The 20,019-nt window shown below is 44.2% G+C and overlaps 1 protein-coding gene across 1 annotated transcript in view; it reads left to right on the forward strand.

Moving 5' to 3' along the window:
• Positions 1-20,019, forward strand: part of LOC134216685 (protein amalgam) — a 446,954-nt gene that overhangs the window by 402,874 nt on the left and 24,061 nt on the right. The window contains exons 4-9 of the mRNA XM_062695528.1: positions 2,685-3,312; positions 3,754-3,872; positions 10,249-10,434; positions 16,906-17,110; positions 17,207-17,338; positions 18,150-18,269. Coding sequence (XP_062551512.1) covers positions 3,147-3,312; positions 3,754-3,872; positions 10,249-10,434; positions 16,906-17,110; positions 17,207-17,338; positions 18,150-18,269 — 928 coding nt within the window. The 5' untranslated portion in view covers positions 2,685-3,146. The remainder of the gene's footprint in view (positions 1-2,684; positions 3,313-3,753; positions 3,873-10,248; positions 10,435-16,905; positions 17,111-17,206; positions 17,339-18,149; positions 18,270-20,019) is intronic.

Consider the following 20,019-nt stretch of genomic DNA (forward strand, 5'->3'; position numbering starts at 1 on the left):
ACTGCTTGGAGCGCTGTACCAACGAGCGCTTCACTTTTTGGGTGCGCTTTTTGTACACCGGGCATTCTTGCAAACCATGTGGAGGGTTCAAACCACAATAAGCACATTTTGTTGCCTGATGCTGGCAGGACTCCTACCGATGCCTTTCAGAACATTTGCCACAACGTGGTTTGTTGTCACAAAACTCGGCAGGGTGACCAAGTTGTTTGCAATTGGTACAATTAAATACCCTTGGCACAAAAAGACGCACCGGAAATAGCATGTTTTCAATATCAACATATTTTGGGAGCATCGAACCGGCGAACGTCACCCGAAGCGAACCTGACTTGGAATATACCTTCTTTCCATCTACCGTGGCTGCTGAATGCAATTCCTTGCAGACCAGAATATCCACGGTAGACTCCATTGCATTCTTTAGGCGGCCTTTTCCCGCAAGTACATCCTTGCAAGTCAGGCTCGCTGCGTTGATCACACCTTCAATTTCGACCTCCCGCGAGGGGACATAAACCATATATTCAACATTGTACGCCCTGTCGCCAGCAATTTCATTCGCCACCTGGTGTGTAAGTGCGGTGATGCGTAGTTTGTTCCTGTTGATCTGGCTAAAATCAAGCTTCGGAAAACGACGCGTCAAATCTCGTTTAATGCCGAGAAAATCTAGGCTTTTTACTTTCTGCCGAAAGTAAACAACCCAAGGCCCAGGCGAAGCCGCATGGTACAATCGAGTGCGCCCTCCATCTTTAGCAGGCACACTGCCTTCTCCAGTCTCCGCCTCCATTCTCACCCCGCAAGGTGGAAGGATAATTTTGCTTATACTAACTTAAAACTAATAGCAAATTAGAAAAAAAAACTAATTTGATTAATTCTAAGCAGTCCCACTCTGTATCAAACAGAAGGGAGAACAATAAAAAGTTTTGCCACTTATCTGCCCCTGCTGCTGTATGTAGCAGCAGTAACAATAGCCTGCTTCACTGGCGTCGCCAGAAGCAGCTACTTCGCTCGCCGACAGCGATCGCCTTGGATCCGTATGTAGGAGCACAACACAATAGCCTTTTCACTACCGAACACAATCCGCGATGAGACACAGCACACACGTCTGGCTCGTTCGAACTATCGGCACGGAATGATAAAAAAAAAACATCTTTATAAAGAATTAAAAAAGGGAAATCTTCTACAAGAACTTCGATCATATTGTTCTATCTTGTGGCCTACAATATTCGCTCTACTGCATCTCTTGACACAACTCAACTTTGCAGATTTTTTTTTTTTGCGTTTCTATTATCCTGTTTATTTCGCACCTAATGTGGGGGCAAGATTCCTTTTTGTGTTTCAACGTTCCACACAAAATCCACTTTTCTTTCATTTTTTTATAAAACAGTCTTTCTTTCCGGTCAATGACGTCGAACTCCATGAAAGCCGATAACAAATGTTCGAGTCCCATGCCCAGTGGAAATTTCCAAATTTGGCCAACGTGAATGATAAAGCATCATTATCGAGCTCCGGTTGCAGATCAAACACACATATTTACATTTGTTCCTGCAACGCACATATGCACTTCCACAGGCCTTTCATTTGAATATATAAACTGCTGTGGGGCTGTATTTTTACTTGCCCCAGGAATCGTAAACCCAATTAAACAGTTATCGCTTCATCACAGTTCGATACGCTGTCTCCACTAGCATAACATTCATATCCAACTGCTCAAGAATTTGGCTACCTCTTCCTATGACGGTCCTGGGTTGCCAACCGGGAAACGAAACGGGCTCTGAATTTGTATCGTTTGAAAGTCTCAAAAGAAAATCTATTTTTTTTTTCATTTGCACAGGCATAATGGACGTTAGACATAACGGACGTTAGGAATAATGTGATTATGCCACAAAAGTCACTGTAACAGTGCGCGAAAAGCTGTATGGAATGGACCGCGCGTGGAGACGCGTGGTACATGTTAGGTTGTCGTAGCAAGGGCGTTTTGTCATGTAAAATCTTCGAATATTTCATCCAAATTTTAATGGATTCGCGTTTTCAAAAGCACACCATCCAACACAGAAGCAACACACAAATGTCATGTTTATTATTTCATGCAAGCCATGACGCAGCAAAACTGTAATAATAAAAATGACAGTTGTGCGTTGCTTCCGTTTTGAGGGGTGTGCCCTCGAAACGAAAGTGAATTTATTTTTGGATTCCGGTAGGCTTGAGTCATACAGACTCTTCTTCCCCTTCAGCTCGAACCTAACTGGCAATTGAAATGAGATTCACCTTTGATGGATCGTTTTCGTCGCTAAATAGCGGGCTTATATCGATCTTCGATCTGGGTTTTTGATCAGATCTGTACGGCAATTTACGTAAATACATATGCAGATGTCATTCTACATGTGGCGAGTTATCCCAAAGATAATAATTAAGAGTTTTAAATGCCAACACTAATACATGAATATAAAAAATATTATGTGGCGAGCACTGTGGTACTGTGCCAGAAGAAGTCAAGTAATTTTACAACCTGAAAGAATCGCTCGAACGGACTGAAAACAAAACACAGGAAGGTTTGAGGAATTCATAGAACGTTATGATGCGAGCAGGCTAATGTCTTACTAAATATGCAGGCTCTGTTTTTATTAAAAAAAAAACTTCATTCTCACCACTGTATTTAATGAATAACATTATTTTTCCTCTCGTTTTTCCAGATCCAAACACCCCTGATGATGGCTGCAACACAATTAGACAAGAATTCAACTCAGCGTAGCTCTCAATTACGGTGAAACCTATTATCATCAGCGTGCCATCATCATTAGAATGAAGCAATGCCCGAAGATCCGCTCCTGAAAGACCAACGAACACTTTGTTGTGGTGAAAATTTCGCATCCTCCCGTAGAACACTGAAAGCACCATCTGCTGGCAGCCACCGACGACGTTCGGTTTATACATTTCCAATGCAATTTGAAATTGCTTTCCGCCGAAAATACCCCTATCTGGCCACGTGACTGTGCTGGGAAAGTGAAGATATAAAAAAAATAACAATACGATAAATGGAAGTGCCATTCGGAGAAGAAGCCAAATGTGCATAATAGTCAGTAATCGTAGCAGGAGAAGCCAATGGTCTTGTTGTGTGAAACAGTGAATCGTACCTCATGCACATGGTGCAGTGAATGAGTAAGCGGGAAAGCATTATAATATCACAAAGTGGCGCTAGAAATAGTAAAAGTGAAACCTGGAACCGAGCAGTGCCGAAACGGAGCATAGAAATGGGACACATAAATTTTGTGGAGCTCAAGCTTTTGTTGAATATATTGTTTGTGGCCATACTGGTGAATGGTAAGTTCGTGGGTGTGTACAAACTGCATCCTTATGGATTTATTCAAATTAAAAAGTAGCCTGGATTAATCCACCTAGCGATTAAATGGATTTTGTTGAATAGAGTTTTTCTTTGTTTTACTTATTTTTCTTTCAGTTTCTATCAATCTTGCCTTTGTAACACGCTTTCAACATATATGTTATTATTTTCATTATTTATGAATATTGTGCAGTTGAAGTTTCGCTTATATTCATAAGAAAAGCTTAATGGGGATTTTTCCACTTCTGCGATGATAAATTGTCATAATTGTTTCGTTGGTTTAATTTGTTGAATTTAATTATGCCAGTTTCCTTTCACGTTTGCACCAGAACTGTGCATAGTGGAATCCGTAAAGACGATGCTAGTTTTGTGCAACAACTGGTGCAAGTTACTGAACAGGATTTGCATTTTACTTCTTCCAGGACATGGATCACAAACGGAGACACAGCCGGAGTTTTTGGCTCCATTGGACAATCTTACGGTGACACAGGGACGAGATGTGTCTTTTACTTGCGTGGTCAACAATCTCGGACAATATAGGGTAAGTGGGAAGGGGACTAAGGGGTGACACGCAGATTTTTTTTAAATGTTCATGAATTTGTGAGACCTATTTTATACTATTGCCGTTTAGTGTTGATGTTTGCATCAATGAAATTGTTCCATATCTGTAACGAGAAGAAAATCAATCTTGAAGCAGCAGCAAATGAAATTCATTTAACAACAGAAACGGAGAATTACAACAAGAGGTGTTGAATGCGCAACGTCTAAAAACAGAAATACACCCCTGAAGATATCAGGGTTCTGATCTAATCGTTTGCTAAAAAGAATTTGTTAATATTCTCTTTGCTAATGGTTTACATGAGTGGAAAGAATGAAATGAATGAGAATTCAATAATCTATTTGAACTAAATTTGTTATCCTAAAGCAGCGGTTCTCAATCTGAGGTACATAAACCCCTGGGGGTACCTTCGCTGGCCTCAGGGGGTACCGACAAAAATGCGCAATGGCGAATGTAATAAAATTCCTTGATTGATAAAGTTTTGATAATTTTGCATTGTACATAAAATGTACGCAAATTAATCCTAGTTAATCTAGCCTACAACAACCAGCACAGTGCATGAACGACTGTAGCACCTAAAGGATAAAGGCCAAACGAATAAGGAACAAATTTTGAAAATCTGATTGAAAGAAAAAATAAGTATATGTTAGCTAAACATTGATGTATTAAGAATATGCTTCTGAACTAAAATCCATCCGCATTTCAGAGGCTTAGGATTTTTTCATAAAAGATAATAAGCTTCATTGCAAGATGCTTTAAAGACCCCTTCAACGTGGCTCGTAAGCCCTCTTTCATGAGACTCGGAAACCAATTTTTAAGAGGCTTGACCTCCTTTCAAAATGCTCGGATACCTCCTTTCAAAATGGACGGAAGCATTCTTTCAAGAAGCTTGAAAGTCCTATCCAAACGCCTTTAAAGCCTCCTTTCAAGAGGCTCAGAAGTCTCCTTTCAAGAGGCTCGGAAGCCTCCTTTCAAGAGGCTCGGAAGCCTCCTTTCAAGAGGCTCGGAAGCCTCCTTTCAAGAGGCTCGGAAGCCTCCTTTCAAGAGGCTCGGAAGCCTCCATTCAAGAGGCTTGGAAGCCTCCTATCAAGAGTCTCAGATGCCTCCTTTAAGAAGCACGGAAGCCTCCTTTCAAGAGGCTCGGAAGCCTCCTTTCAAGAGGCTCGGAAGCCTCCTTTCAAGAGGCTCGGAAGCCTCCTTTCAAGAGGCTCGGAAGCCTCCTTTCAAGAGGCTCGGAAGCCTCCTTTCAAGAGGCTCGGAAGCCTCCTTCAAGAGGCTCAGGAAGCCTCCTTTCAAGAGGCCTGGAAGCCTCCTTTCAAGAGGCCTGGAAGCCTCCTTTCAAGAGGCCTGGAAGCCTCCTTCAAGAGGCTCGGAAGCCTCCTTCAAGAGGCCTGGAAGCCTCCTTTCAAGAGGCCTGAAGCTCAAGCCTCCTTTCAAGAGGCTCAGAATCGTCATTTCAAGAGGCTCCGAATCGTCATTTCAAGAGGCTTGGAAGCCTCCTTTCTAGAGGCTCCAGAAGCCTCCTTTCAAGAGGCTCAGAAGCCTCCTTTCAAGAGGCTCAGGAAGCCTCCTTTCAAGAGGCTCGAAGCCTCCTTTCAAGAGGCTCAGAAGCCTCCTTTCAAGAGGCTCAGAAGCCTCCTTTCAAGAGGCTCAGGAAGCCTCCTTTCAAGAGGCCTGGAAGCCTCCCTTCAAGAGGCTCAAGCCTCCTTCAAGAGGCTCAGAAGCCTCCTTTCAAGAGGCCTGGAAGCCTCCTTCAAGAGGCTCAGAAGCCTCCTTTCAAGAGGCCTCAGCCTCCTTTCAAGAGGCTCAGAAGCCTCCTTTCAAGAGGCCCGGAAGCCTCCTTTCAAGAGGCTCAGAAGCCTCCTTTCAAGAGGCCTGGAAGCCTCCTTTCAAGAGGCTCCAGCCTCCTTTCAAGAGGCTCGGAAGCCTCCTTTCAAGAGGCCTGGAAGCCTCCTTTCAAGAGGCTCGGAAGCCTCCTTCAAGAGGCCCGGAAGCCTCCTTTCAAGAGGCCTGGAAGCCTCCTTTCAAGAGGCTCAGGCCTCCTTTCAAGAGGCCTGGAAGCCTCCTTTCAAGAGGCTCAGAGCCTCCTTTCAAGAGGCCTCAAGCCTCCTTTCAAGAGGCTCAGAAGCCTCCTTTCAAGAGGCTCCAGAAGCCTCCTTTCAAGAGGCTCAGAGCCTCCTTTCAAGAGGCTCAGGCCTCCTTTCAAGAGCTTGGAAGCCTCCTTTCAAGAGGCTTGGAAGCCTCCTTTCAAGAGGCCTGGAAGCCTCCTTCAAGAGGCTCAGAAGCCTCCTTTCAAGAGCTCCAGAAGCCTCCTTCAAGAGGCCCGGAAGCCTCCTTTCAAGAGGCTCGGAAGCCTCCTTTCAAGAGGCCCGGAAGCCTCCTTTCAAGAGGCTGGAAGCCTCCTTTCAAGAGGCTCAGGAAGCCTCCTTTCAAGAGGCTCAGAAGCCTCCTTTCAAGAGGCTCAGAAGCCTCCTTTCAAGAGGCCCGGAAGCCTCCTTTCAAGAGGCCTGGAAGCCTCCTTTCAAGAGGCTCAAGCCTCCTTTCAAGAGGCTCGGAAGCCTCCTTTCAAGAGGCTCAGCCTCCTTTCAAGAGGCCTGGAAGCCTCCTTTCAAGAGGCTCAAGCCTCCTTTCAAGAGGCTCCAGCCTCCTTTCAAGAGGCCTGGAAGCCTCCTTTCAAGAGGCTCAGAAGCCTCCTTTCAAGAGGCCCGGAAGCCTCCTTTCAAGAGGCTCAGGAGCCTCCTTTCAAGAGGCTCAAGCCTCCTTCAAGAGGCCTCGGAAGCCTCCTTTCAAGAGGCTCGGAAGCCTCCTTTCAAGAGGCTCAGAAGCCTCCTTTCAAGAGGCTCGGAAGCCTCCTTTCAAGAGGATCAGAAGCCTCCTTTCAGAGGCTCCTTCAAGAGGCTCGGAAGCCTCCTTTCAAGAGGCTCGGAAGCCTCCTTTCAAGAGGCTCGGAAGCCTCCTTTCAAGAGGCTCGGAAGCCTCCTTTCAAGAGACTCGGAAGCCTTCTTTGAAGAGGCTCGGAAGCCTTCTTTGAAGAGGCTCGGAAGCCTCCTTTGAAGAGGCACGGAAGCCTCCTTTGAAGAGGCTCGGAAGCCTCTACGCCACAACAACTTCACATAACCTCACACGACCCTACTTCATTGAGCACCGTTGCTGATGAAGCAAGTGTGTAGGAGCCGGACAATACTAAATACTCATCCTACTTGGTTGGCATGTGTACAAAAATACATATGAGAGAGTTGATTCTGAAAATGTATTGCGAGAGATCGGCTGGTACCTGGTGCTGGGAATTTGGTTTCATCAGTACCCGCTAAGCTGCGGTGGACGACGGAGGTCCTTCGTAGCTTAGTAGGGAAAGCACCTGTCATGCGAACTGGGGTCGTGGGATCAAAGCCCACCGAAGGGGCGGTTACCCTCCAATACCTTTTCCGAACTAAATCTATCACATGTTGTACATATGCATGGATTTCAAAAAGTGCCTGGGCAATACGCCCCACCGTAACCAAAGACGTTCCATAGCCCTTCATTAGTATTTTATCTAGCCCTTAGTAAAAAGGTTCCAAATCCTTATATGTGCTTGCCATTAAAAAGCAACATAAGTCCTTTTAAGTAGGTTTAAATTACATTTCAATATTTTCCCTATCATTTGGAAGCAACTGCTGCAGGCTCACTGCGCTTGTGTCCAGTTGGTATGGGCATATCATCCTGCCTACACTGGGGCGTTTTGGCCAGTGGAACATATTTTCGAAAATCGTTACATTTTTAAAGATGAAAGCAAATTTATATCATATTAATCACTGAGAAAAGTTATTTTGTTGCCCAACTAAGTGTTCTAGGTCAAGTTCTACGGACAGTATGCTAGCATTGCTCCAGAATGTTGACCGCACAAACATTAAAAGTTACGTCAAAACTGTAACTTTTTGTATTTTGCTATTAATTTTATTATGTAATACAAAAATACTTCCACATTGACATAGTATGATGGTTTCACAAATATTCAAACTGATTTTTACCCTAAATTAGCTATAGTTTTCTAGAAATCAAAGGGGGCGTTTTGGCCAGGTAGGGAGCATTATACACAGGGTTGCCACATACACAGATTTTTCTGTATTCTACAGATTTCTGAGGTAAGGCTGTGACCAAGAATCTGTATATACAGATATACAGATTTTTGCCAAAATTGACAGATTTTACAGATTTCTTGAGGGTTTTAGTACCAAAAGATATTGTAAATTACTTTTATGCTACTCTAAAATTATCTTATTAAAAGCCATTTAGAGATTAACTAAATTCCAATTTAAAAATACAGAACATATGGTCTCTGGTAGATTTTGTTCTTAATTGGCAATTCAATGATTTTGAAATTCGATCAGATTATGATCCGGAAAATGTTCAGATAATGTTTTAATACATGTGGTTTCGGAAAACGCTCTAAAAATAATACTTAAGAATCATGTCTAACTATCATTGATCATATCTGAAATGATTTGAAACAGTTTATCAGTGCTTCTTTTCAGTGTGGCTGAAGATTAGTCCAATAAAGTTGTTGTGCATATGGCTATAATGGATCCTTGACATATGTTATGAATAAATGATCAATTTTTAAACCTTGAGGAAGCAAACATTGTTGCTTGTATTCCTTTATTTGTAATCAATGGAAATAAATGTGCAAAAAAATTGCTAAATATTGACAATTTGACATGTCTTTCAAATCTAACTTCATTAAAGACGACTTTAATTTGGTTCAATTTTCAATACAGATTTTTTGACTTGAGATACAGAAATAAAGATTTTCTGGGGCAAAAATACAGATTTAAATGTGGCAACCTAGTCTCACCCTATTAAGTCTGAGAAAAAGAGAAAACAACACCCGCAGAATCTACCGGTGTTGTTTGGCAAAAGCTAGCTTCGTATGGCGTCTTTGTTGATTTCAACGCTTATCGACCATGGAAAGTCCATTAATGCTATACAAACGAAAACATGAACCATTTCAATCCCTCATAGCCGACTGACATGCAAAAACTTAAATGCTAAAGAATTTATTATTTCCATTCACGATCCACTGCCAACAACCGCAAAAACTAAGCATCACGCTTCTCCCCAGCTCCCCAGCCAGCGTTCGAAAAATACGTTATTAATGAATTCATTTGATCCAGGCAAGGACGTACTCAAAAAACGGTTTGCCTGCTTCGGATGTCGCCTCATCATTCTCCCGGAAAGTTTCCTGGCACGGGGAATGACTATGTCGAATGGCACAATTTAAACTGCTCGCACAGCCAGTGGCCGAGCCACCAGGGGAAAAATCGAAAACGCTTTTAATAAACTTCTAAAATCAATTTCGAGCCGATCGAAAACGAGATACCGATACGGGAGCCTGAAAGTCCCAAGTCACGCAGTTGACCCCAGTGCGGGTGACGGAACGAAAACCACAGCTGCCGGACAGGCAGGGGGCTTCTGGCTCAGTGGAGCAGGGTGGCAAGTGTGAGGATCAAACGAGAAATTTATCTGGCGTGACTAGGTCAAAAATTGAAAACTTTGTACATGTTCTTGAAACACTTGGACGCAATCAAGTGGCTTTTTATTAAGTGTGTTAATAATAAGGGTATGCGATGTGGATTAGTTGAAACATATTTTAATACGGATGATTGATGTACGTTTACGACAAAACAAAATGTGGATCGTCGTTCCAATGCCAAGTTTTAAATTGTCTGGCCCTTGAGATGTCACACGAAGCTGGTGACGAAGCGTCACTCAGAAGAGGCAAAGCACTTAGTTATTATACTATTTCTACCATTTACCTATCAATGCAACAATTAACAGAATTGGAACTAAGTTCCTTATCACTTATCGCATTAAGTTAAAATCAACCAGGAATTATTTTCGATTCTATGCTATTAAATTGTTATTAACTGATACATTCAAAAAAATGTTACATAAAAGGGTGTTTTGATCTACAGAGGATGATATCTTAGAAAAGAACTAAAAAGCAATACAACCATTAGGTGGATGAACTAGCGTGCTTTTCTATTGAAAAAATATCTGCATTTTATTCATGATAGATGATGTGTAAAACTATTCTCAAAAAATTCGAAGTTGGTATCTATGACCAGCAGTTTTGGCCCAACACGAAATCGGAATTGTCGAAATAAATGTTTCATCGTTGCAACTTTTACTTCCGCAGTTGTTCAATGGCAACAGTTTCACCTACTTTTCACATATTCCAACATGCGATCGCATTTTCAGCAATGGGCATGGGGGGTGAGTTCGAGCAGCTGCTGACGATAAGTGAATGGAAGTGTAGTGTCTCATGGTTTTATTCATGTGACGTTATTTTTCGTTTTTTTTTCATCCTCTCTTGCAGGTAGCATGGATAAAATCCGACACGAAAGCGATTCTGGCCATCCACACCCACATGGTGGCCCTGAATCAGAGGCTGTCGGTCACGCACAACGGACACAATACCTGGAAGCTGCACATCTCGCACGTTCAGCTCAACGATTCAGGAAGTTACATGTGCCAAGTCAACACGGACCCGATGCGGCATCAGGTGGGTGGACAATCGTTGGACCGTTTTTTGTCTTTCTTGCAAACTTGTTTCTCGCCGATAGAAATGCGATGTACTTTGTGATAACGTGTCAGTATATCAGAATAGAATTGAAATTCAGAGCACGTAGGTGCCCGGTATTGTTGATGATATGACGTTTGATGTGGGAATTTTCGGCTAACCATCGCGGTGGCACGGAAAAGCTTTTTGCGATTCAAAGCTTGTTAATTTTGCTACGTGATATTGCAATCAAGGCGTCTTTCAGATTATTATTTTAATATGTGGAATTAATTGTAGTATGACTACTCGAGGAAATGTGTCTAAGGGGCCCCATACACGCTCCGACATGTTGTACAACTTTGACTCCGCCCCCAGGAAATTTGGTCCGGTCGGAGTAAAGTCGGACCGTCTGTGGGCAAGTTGTACTGTTCAATGGTCGTACAACTTGCCCACAGACGGTCTAACTTTACTCCGACTGAACCAAATTTCTTGGGGGTGGAGTCAAGGTTGTACAACATGTCGTAGCGTGTATGCCTCCATATACAGATGTGCTCGACTTGCGGTTAGCGGCAGTATAGGTATGACTAAAGTTAAACGACTGTTAGGGCACATATCGAATGTAAACAAAATAGAAAAATTCACGTAGGAAAAAAATACTAATACCGATACAACAGCTAAAAATCTAATAGAAACGACAATAGCTCTAATCTAAAACTAAAGTGTGCAGTAAGAAGCTAGAAGCAAAAATTCAAAAAAATTAGCGCAATTGCCGGCAGGCCATTGGTTTTTAGTGACAGTGGTTCCGAAGAGATTCCGTGAGATTTTGAAAACCTAACTTTTTAATGAAAATAAGTATAAGAGATATATCATCTTCAGAATGTACCAACAAACAAAATTTCGGAAAGTTCCTCCAGGAATTCCGTCGGAAGTTCCTCCAGGGATTCGTTCGGAAGTTCCTCCAGGAATTCCTTCGGAAGTTCCTCCAGGAATTCCTTCGGAAGTTCCTCCAGGAATTGCTTTGGAAGCTCCTACAGGAATTTCTTCGGAAGTTCCTCCAGAAATTCCTTCGGAAGTTCCTCCAGGAATTCCTTCGGAAGTTCCTCCAGGAATTTCTTCGGAAGTTCCTCCAGGAATTCCTTCGGAAGTTCCTCCAGGAATTCCTTCGGAAGTTCCTCCAGGAATTGCTTTGGAAGCTCCTCCAGGATTTTCTTCGGAAGTTCCTCCAGAAATTCTTTCGGAAGTTCCTCCAGGAATTCCTTCGGAAGTTCCTCCAGGAATTCCTTCGGAAGTTCCTCCAGGAATTCCTTCGGAAGTTCCTCCAGGAATTCTTTCGGCAGTTTCTCAAGGAATTCCCTCGGAAGTTCCTCCAGGAATTCCTTCGGAAGTTCCTCCAGGATTTCCCTCGGAAGTTCCTCCGGAAGTTCCTCCAGGAATTCCTCCGGAAGTTCCTTCAGGAATTCCTCCGGAAGTTCCCCCAGGAATTCATCAGGAAGTTCCTCCAGGAATTCCTCCAGAAGTTCGTCCAGAAGTTTTCAGAGAAACTTTTGGAGGAATTCCTAGGGTAACTATAGAAGGAATTCCTGGAGGAACTTACGGAAGAATTTCCAAGGGCCCTAGCAGCACACATGTTCCACTTAGGTTACTGCAGCTCGTATGTAACCAGATTAAGTCACAAACAAGTTGCTGCAACCGATTGTGACTGACTTGTGCTGCTCGGCAACTTCCGGAGGGGAACTTCTGGAGGAATTCCCGGAGGAACTTTTGGAGGAATTCCCGGGGGAACTTCCAGGAAAATTCTCGAGGGAACTTCCGGAGGAATTCCTGGGGGAATTTCCGGAGGAATTCCCGGGCGAAGTTCCGGAGGAATTCCTGGGCGAACTTCCGGAGAAATTTCCGGAGGAACTTCCGGAGGAATTCCCGGGGGAACTTCAGGAGTAATTCCCGGCGGAACTTCTGGAGGAATTTCCGGGGGAAATTCTGGAGGAATTCCCGGGGGAACTTCTGGAGGAATTCCCGGGGGAACTTCTGGAGGAATTCCCGGGGGAACTTCTGGAGGAATTCCCGGGGGTACTTCTGGAGGAATTCCCGGGGGAACTTCTGGAGGAATTCCCGGGGGAACTTCTGGAGGAATTCCCGGGGGAACTTCTGGAGGAATTCCCGGGTGAACTTTTGGAGGAATTCCCGGGGGAACTTCTGGAGGAATTCCCGGGGGAACTTCTGGAGGAATTCCTGGGAACTTCTGGAGGAATTCCAGAACTTCTGGAGGAATTCCTGGGGAACTTCTGGAGGAATTCCTGGGGAACTTCTGAGGAATTCCAGGGGAACTCTGAGGAATTCTTGGAGGAACTCCCTGAGGAACTTCTGAGGAATTCCAGGGGAATTTCGGAGGAATTCAGGGGAATTTCCGGAGGAATTCCAGGTGAACTTCGGAGGAATTCTGGGAACTTCCGGAGGAATTCTGGGAACTTCGGAGGAATTCCCAGGGAACTTCGGAGGAATTCTGGGAACTTCGGAGGAATTCAGGGAACTTCGGAGGAATTCCTGGGAACTTCGGAGGAATTCCTGGGGAACTTCGGAGGAATTCAGGGAACTTCGGAGGAATTCCAGGAACTTCGGAGGAATTCCTGGGGAACTTCGGAGGAATTCCAGGGGAACTTCGGAGGAATTCCCGGGGAACTTCGGAGGAATTCCAGGAACTTCGGAGGAATTCCAGGGGAACTTCGGAGGAATTCAGGGAACTTCGGAGGAATTCTGGGGAACTTCGGAGGAATTCCAGGGAACTTCCGGAGGAATTCCAGGGAACTTCGGAGGAATTCCAGGGAACTTCGGAGGAATTCTGGGAACTTCGGAGGAATTCCTGGGAACTTCCGGAGGAATTCCAGGGAACTTCGGAGGAATTCTGGTGAACTTCCGGAGGAATTCCCTGGGAACTTCCGGAGGAATTCCTGGGGAACTTCGGAGGAATTCCCGGGGAACTTCGGAGGAATTCCAGGGAACTTCGGAGGAATTCCTGGGAACTTCGGAGGAATTCAGGGAACTTCGGAGGAATTCCAGGGAACTTCGGAGGAATTCCAGGGAACTTCGGAGGAATTCCAGGGAACTTCCGGAGGAATTCAGGGAACTTCGGAGGAATTCAGGGAACTTCCGGAGGAATTCAGGGAACTTCGGAGGAATTCCCAGGGGAACTTCGGAGGAATTCAGGGAACTTCGGAGGAATTCAGGGAACTTCGGAGGAATTCCAGGAACTTCGGAGGAATTCAGGGAACTTCGGAGGAATTCCAGGGAACTTCGGAGGAATTCAGGGGAACTTCGGAGGAATTCAGGGAACTTCGGAGGAATTCCAGGGAACTTCGGAGGAATTCCAGGGGAACTTCAGGAGGAATTCAGGGAACTTCGGAGGAATTCCTGGGAACTTCGGAGGAATTCCTGGGAACTTCGGAGGAATTCCAGGGGGAACTTCGGAGGAATTCTGGGGAACTTCCGAGGAATTCCAGGGGAACTTCGGAGGAATTCCAGGGAACTTCGGAGGAATTCCAGGGAACTTCGGAGGAATTCCTGGGAACTTCGGAGGAATTCGGGGAACTTCGGAGGAATTCCCGGGGAACTTCGGAGGAATTCGGGGAACTTCCGGAGGAATTCTGGGAACTTCGGAGGAATTCGGGGAACTTCCGGAGGAATTCAGGGGAACTTCGGAGGAATTCCAGGAACTTCCGGAGGAATTCCTGGGGAACTTCGGAGGAATTCCAGGGAACTTCCGGAGGAATTCCTGGGGAACTTCCGGAGGAATTCCAGGGAACTTCGGAGGAATTCGGAGGAACTTCCGGAGGAATTCCAGGAGGAACTTCCGGAGGAATTCCCGGAGGAACTTCCGGAGGAATTCCGGAGGAACTTCGGAGGAATTCCCAGGAACTTCCGGAGGAATTCTTAGAGGAACTTCAGGAATTCCTGGAGGAACTTTCGGAGGAATTCACGGGGGAACTTCCGGAGGAATTCCCGGGGGAACTTCCGGAGGAATTCCCGGGGGAACTTCCGGAGGAATTCCCGGGGGAACTTCCGGAGGAATTCCCGGGGGAACTTCCGGAGGAATTCCCGGAGGAACTTCGGAGGAATTCGGAGGAACTTCGGAGGAATTCGGAGGAACTTCCGGAGGAACTTCGAAGAAATTCCTGGGGAACGTCCGTAGGAATTCCCGGGGGAACTTCCGGAGGAATTCCCGGGGGAACTTCCGGAGGAATTCCCGGAGGAACTTCCGGAGGAATTCCCGGAGGAACTTCCGGAGGAATTCCCGGAGGAACTTCCGGAGGAATTCCCGGAGGAACTTCCGGAGGAATTCCCGGAGGAATTTCCAGAGGAATTCCCGGAGCAATTTCCGGAGGAATTCCTGGAGGAACTTCCGGAGGAATTCCCGGAGGAACTTTCGAAGGAATTCCCGGAGGCACTTCCGGAGGAATTTTTGGAGGAACTTGCGAAGGAATTTCTGGAGGAACTTCCGAAGGAATTTCTGGAGGAACTTTTGAAGGAACTTCTCGAGGAATACCTGGAAGATTTTCCGCAGGAATTTCGTGAGGAACTTCCGGAGGAATTCCCGGAGGAACATCCGGAGGAATTCCCGAAGGAACTTTCGGAGAAATTCCTAGATGAACTTCCAGAAGAATTCCTGGAGGAACTTCCAGAAGAATTCCTGGAGGAACTTCCGGAGGAATCCCTGGAGGAATTTCCGGAGGAATTTCTGGAGGAACTTCCGGAAGAATTCCTGGAGGAACTTCCGAAGGAATTCCTGGAGGAACTTCCGGATGAATTCCTGAAGTAACTTCCGAAGGAATTCCTGGAAGAACTTTCGAAGGAATTTCTGGAGGAACTTCCGAAGAAACTCCTGAAGCAACTTCCGAAGGAACTTCCGAAGGAATTCCTGGAGAAACTTCCGAAGGAATTCCTGGAGGAACTTCCGAAGGAATTCCTGGAGGAACTTCCGAAGGAATTCCTGGAGGAACTTCCGAAGGAATTCCTGGAGGAACTTCCGGAGGAATTCCAGGAGGAACCTCCGGAGGAATTCCAGGAGGAACTTCCGAAGGAATTCCAGGAGGAACTTCCGAAGGAATTCCAGGAGGAACTTCCGAAGGAATTCCTGGAGGAACTTCCGAAGGAATTCCTGGAGGAACTTCCGAAGGAATTCCTGGAGGAACTTCCGGAGGAATTCCCGGAGGATTTTCTGGAGGCAGTTCTGGAGGCACTTCTGGAGGAATACCTGGAGGGACTTCCGTAGGAATTTGTCTTTTCTGTCTTATTTGTCCTATTTGTTATATTTGCTTTATTTGTTTTATTTGCTTTATTTTGCTTATTTGTTTATTTTTCTTATTTGTCTTATTTATTTTCAATTGTTTATTTCATCTCATTCCTATATTCGATTTCAGTTAATATATTTGGTATCCTCGTGTTCACAAATAGGAATACGCTTTTTTCTAGTGTCACGCTAGATACAAAGTTGACGGGCTTTCTATCGCTCTCATCGCTCCTTTCCTGCCGTGCGCCACAAGAAAATATGTTGTTGGCTGCTCTCCCGAAATGGTAACTTTTGTATAGAATTTAAAAAAACTTGGTTGAAGGAAAAAGAGCTTCCTGCAAAATTTATTGCGGTGACATATACTTTTTATTACATCAAAATGATCGTTGGAAAAATTCAAAACTTTTGTCAGCTGGGTTTTGGAAAATTCTTTCCTTTTATGCTTCAAATCATTGGAGAAAAGTACTAAGAAGCCAAAATTTCAGTTGTACAATAGTTCAGTATTTAGAGCTTAATTCAAATTTGGGAAATAGTAGGTCCATGAAATTTTGTAGGAACATTCCTTGATAAATTTCAAAGAGATTGTCAGTTGGGATAAGCGAAATTCGTTCCCAATTCCAAGTTATAGACATTTTAGTACGAAAATAGCGCTCTACCGCGAGAGAGCTTCCCTCAGACCTTAATAGCTAGTACAAAGTTAATTGCCTACATTATGGATGGAAATCCGGCGTTGTAGCGTACCACATTTTTATACGTGATGTAGGCAATTACCATGAAAGTAGATTTTTGTACCTCATAATCATATAAACGGTTGTTATAATGTTGAAATGAAGGTAACAACCTCTGATATAATTATTTTACGGCTAGAGGGAATTTTGATATAATTTTTGTTATTTTAACAACTAACCAGCCAATTTTATAACACATTTTGTTACATTATTTTTCTGAAATAAATAACTCCCCTTGTTATAATTTTGTTATGCATTCTTGATCGGGCATGTTTAGGCCTCTGAACAGTTCGCCAGCAATGCACAATGCACATACAAATGACCGCTTCCGACGAAGTGCATTGCTACAATTCCCATACAAAGCCTGTTGCTAGATACCAGTTGGACCTTAATCTTACATTTAGATTAATCGATTCTACTAAGAAGCCCAAAAATAATTATTCCACTTTATCTGTTTATCGACAGTCCGGAAACCTCGAGGTTGTTGTCCCACCGGACATCCTCAACACCAACGATCCGAACAGTGCCTCACTAGAGGAAGGCGTTGCCAACGAGGGTGGCAACATTCAACTTTTGTGCCAAGCGGTTGGAGTGCCGCTTCCGAATGTGCAGTGGCGCCGAGAGGGCGGTAAGGACATCGTGGTGCGGACCGAAGGCCGAGAGAAACAAGGTGGGCTCAAGTCATGTTCTTGTCAATTGTAGTAATAAATCAATATTGAAAGCATAAACTAAACTTCATTGTGTTCAACCTTCTTCTTCATTGCAGTTGTGAAGTTCGTCGAAGGCGAACGGTTGATGCTGAACCAGGTGCAACGAACCGACATGGGTGGCTATCTGTGCATTGCTTCGAATGGGATTCCACCCTCCGTTAGTAAACGATACGACGTGCAAGTGAACTGTAAGTTGATTATTAGGATTGATTAGGGATTAAACGGTGATGCTGGTTTGTTGCGAGAATGTCATGATATGCAGCTTTGAGAATTGAACAAAATATCTAATGCCTTTGTTTGCTCGATGCTTCCGCATCTGATCTGGCACTGGTAGCTGCTGTCAATTAGCAGCATCATTCTGCCAAGACAAGTACAACTTTGACATCCCTAAGGGACCATAGCGATCTGCTTCCGAGTGGAACCGAATATAGTAAGTTGTTTCCATGGTGTTTCTCCTCTTCGAGAAAATGCTGCTCTGATTTTAGAAGCAAAATGACAGGGCTGAGAATTACGGAGAAGTGAATTTTCATCAGAGGACATGAATAGAAAAATAATTGGCTGTTTGCAAATGGAGCTATCAGATTGTTATTTATTTTTAAATTTTATGTTTCCCTGTTGGAATAGTCTATTTTTATGAATGCTTTCAGTTTTGGAATGCTTCAGCTAACGGAGCACTACACTGTTTTTCGATGTTTATGTATACATTTTTCCATATAAACTTCCAACGAGTTTAGCACCGGCAAAACGTTGATCGATTTGGGTTAAATTTTGCCCAGAGCATCAAATAGAACCGAATCCGAGGGCGACCCATAGAAATTACATAAAATGTTTAGGAGTCAAACCCTAATAATCCATTTATATAAACAATTTACACTAACCACTCAAATTCCACCATTACTAGCTGACCCATCATAATCAGCACCAATAAAATAACCACTGCACATCAGCATCAATTCAACCTGCTTCCCTTCTTTTCTGCCATTTTATTCCCTGCTGTAGTTCCACCCAGTGTCAAGGCGGGCAATCAGTTGGTAGCCGCCCCGGTCGAAAGTCACGTCATGCTCCAGTGCATCGTGGAAGCTTTCCCAACGCCCCTCAACGGGTGGTACAAAAATGACGGTAAGTGCACACCAATTTTCTACATACACACACATGCTGAAAGGAGAAGTGATTCAAAATGAACACTTGAATATCTTTATTTTGAGAACTCCATTGAAAAATATAGTAAAATTTACCTTACAGTAGTTGCAATATATTCGTCGGATGTTCATATAAAGGTTCTTTTCTGGATACGTATTAATGTGTTGCTTGTATTACTAATAAAATTCGAACACGTTCTTTTTGAGTCATCCCCCCCTACGCGAAATAAGCATGCATCCAGCTAACAATTTCGTTTCGTATGGACCAGTTGGGGATAATGTAATAAAAAATGCCTTTTTTGTGTTCCTCCTAGTGGCCTCGGCTTTGCTTCGTCGTCCGGCGGTTCACGCTGGCAGGGCTGGAAAGCTTGTAGTCCCAATAATAATGTTACCGAGCCCTCCTGCAGGAATGAAGCCGCACGATCTGTGACTGGCAGACTGCGCGGGAGCTTGTTGTTTTTTATTGATGATGCCGTTGGAAGCAGCTGCCTGAAATGCTGAGCAGCAGCAGCAGTGCTTTTTTCTCTGATGTTGGCAGTGGCAGCCGTGGTGGTCTGTTCTCGATTTTTCCAATTTCACAAGTCATTTGGTACGATTTCACATGTAATTTTGATTTATTTTTCCGTGTTATTGTAGGGGTAGGATCATTTTGATTGTATTTTCCGAGGCCGATGAATGCCATGTTTTGTGGGGAGTCTTGTTGGATAAACCAAGCCTCCGTATGTGCTTTCAGTAGTACAATACATCTACAAACTTTATTGTTCATATTCTGGATACAGAAATTCAGGTAAATTCAATGGAAACTATGCATGCAGGATTATTTTTGTTCTAATTTTCTGGAGATGCTAATTTCATTTTCAAACTTGAGCGTAAAGTGGCGAAAGTGTAGACTACTAAATTCCATTAGGATATGGCAGGCATGATTATGTTTTATTTAGAAGTAGATTCATTTTCAAAGTGAGCTAAGTGTAATTTTTGGTGATGATATAAATCGCGTCATAGTAAGAAGGAATATGAATTTGTATTGCATTGTCACCCCGGACGACGGTAGCTGTGAAAGGGAGATTTCCAAGCGACCCTACAAATAAATTCCAACGATGTCTTAACTTATTTGTTGAGTATTAGCACATGGCAAATAAAAATGAATCCCAATAAAACCAAAACAATAATGTTCATTAAATGAGCTGATTACGCATGGCACAAGTTTTAAGTGGTCCTCTGAGATTGCTCGACATTCTGGCTACGTGCCCGGCCCACCGCAGTCTTCCGATTTTCGCGGTGTGAACGATGGATGGTTCTCCCAACAGCAAAAGCAACTCGTGGTTCATTCGCCTCCTCCACGTACCGTCCGCCATAGATGGTACGCAACACTTTCCTTTCGAAAACTCCCAGTGCGCGTTGGTCCTCCACGAGCATCGTTCAGGTCTCGTGTCCGTAGAGAACTACCGGTCTAATAAGCGTTTTGTAGATAGTCAGTTTGGTACGGCGGCGAACTCTATTCGATCGGAGCGTCCTGCGAAGTCCAAAGTACGTACGATTTCCAGCCACTATGCGTCTTCTAATTTCTCTGCTGGTATCGTTATCGGCAGTCACCAGTGAGCCCAAGTACACGAATTCTTCAACCACCTCGATTTCGTCACCACCGATAGAAACTCCTGGTGGGTGGCTTCCATTGACCTCCCTTGAGCCTCTTCCTATCATGTACCTCGTCTTCGACGTGTTGAAGACTA

This window comes from Armigeres subalbatus, chromosome 2, assembly GCF_024139115.2.
Source record: "Armigeres subalbatus isolate Guangzhou_Male chromosome 2, GZ_Asu_2, whole genome shotgun sequence".
NCBI classification, from domain to species: domain Eukaryota; kingdom Metazoa; phylum Arthropoda; class Insecta; order Diptera; family Culicidae; genus Armigeres; species Armigeres subalbatus.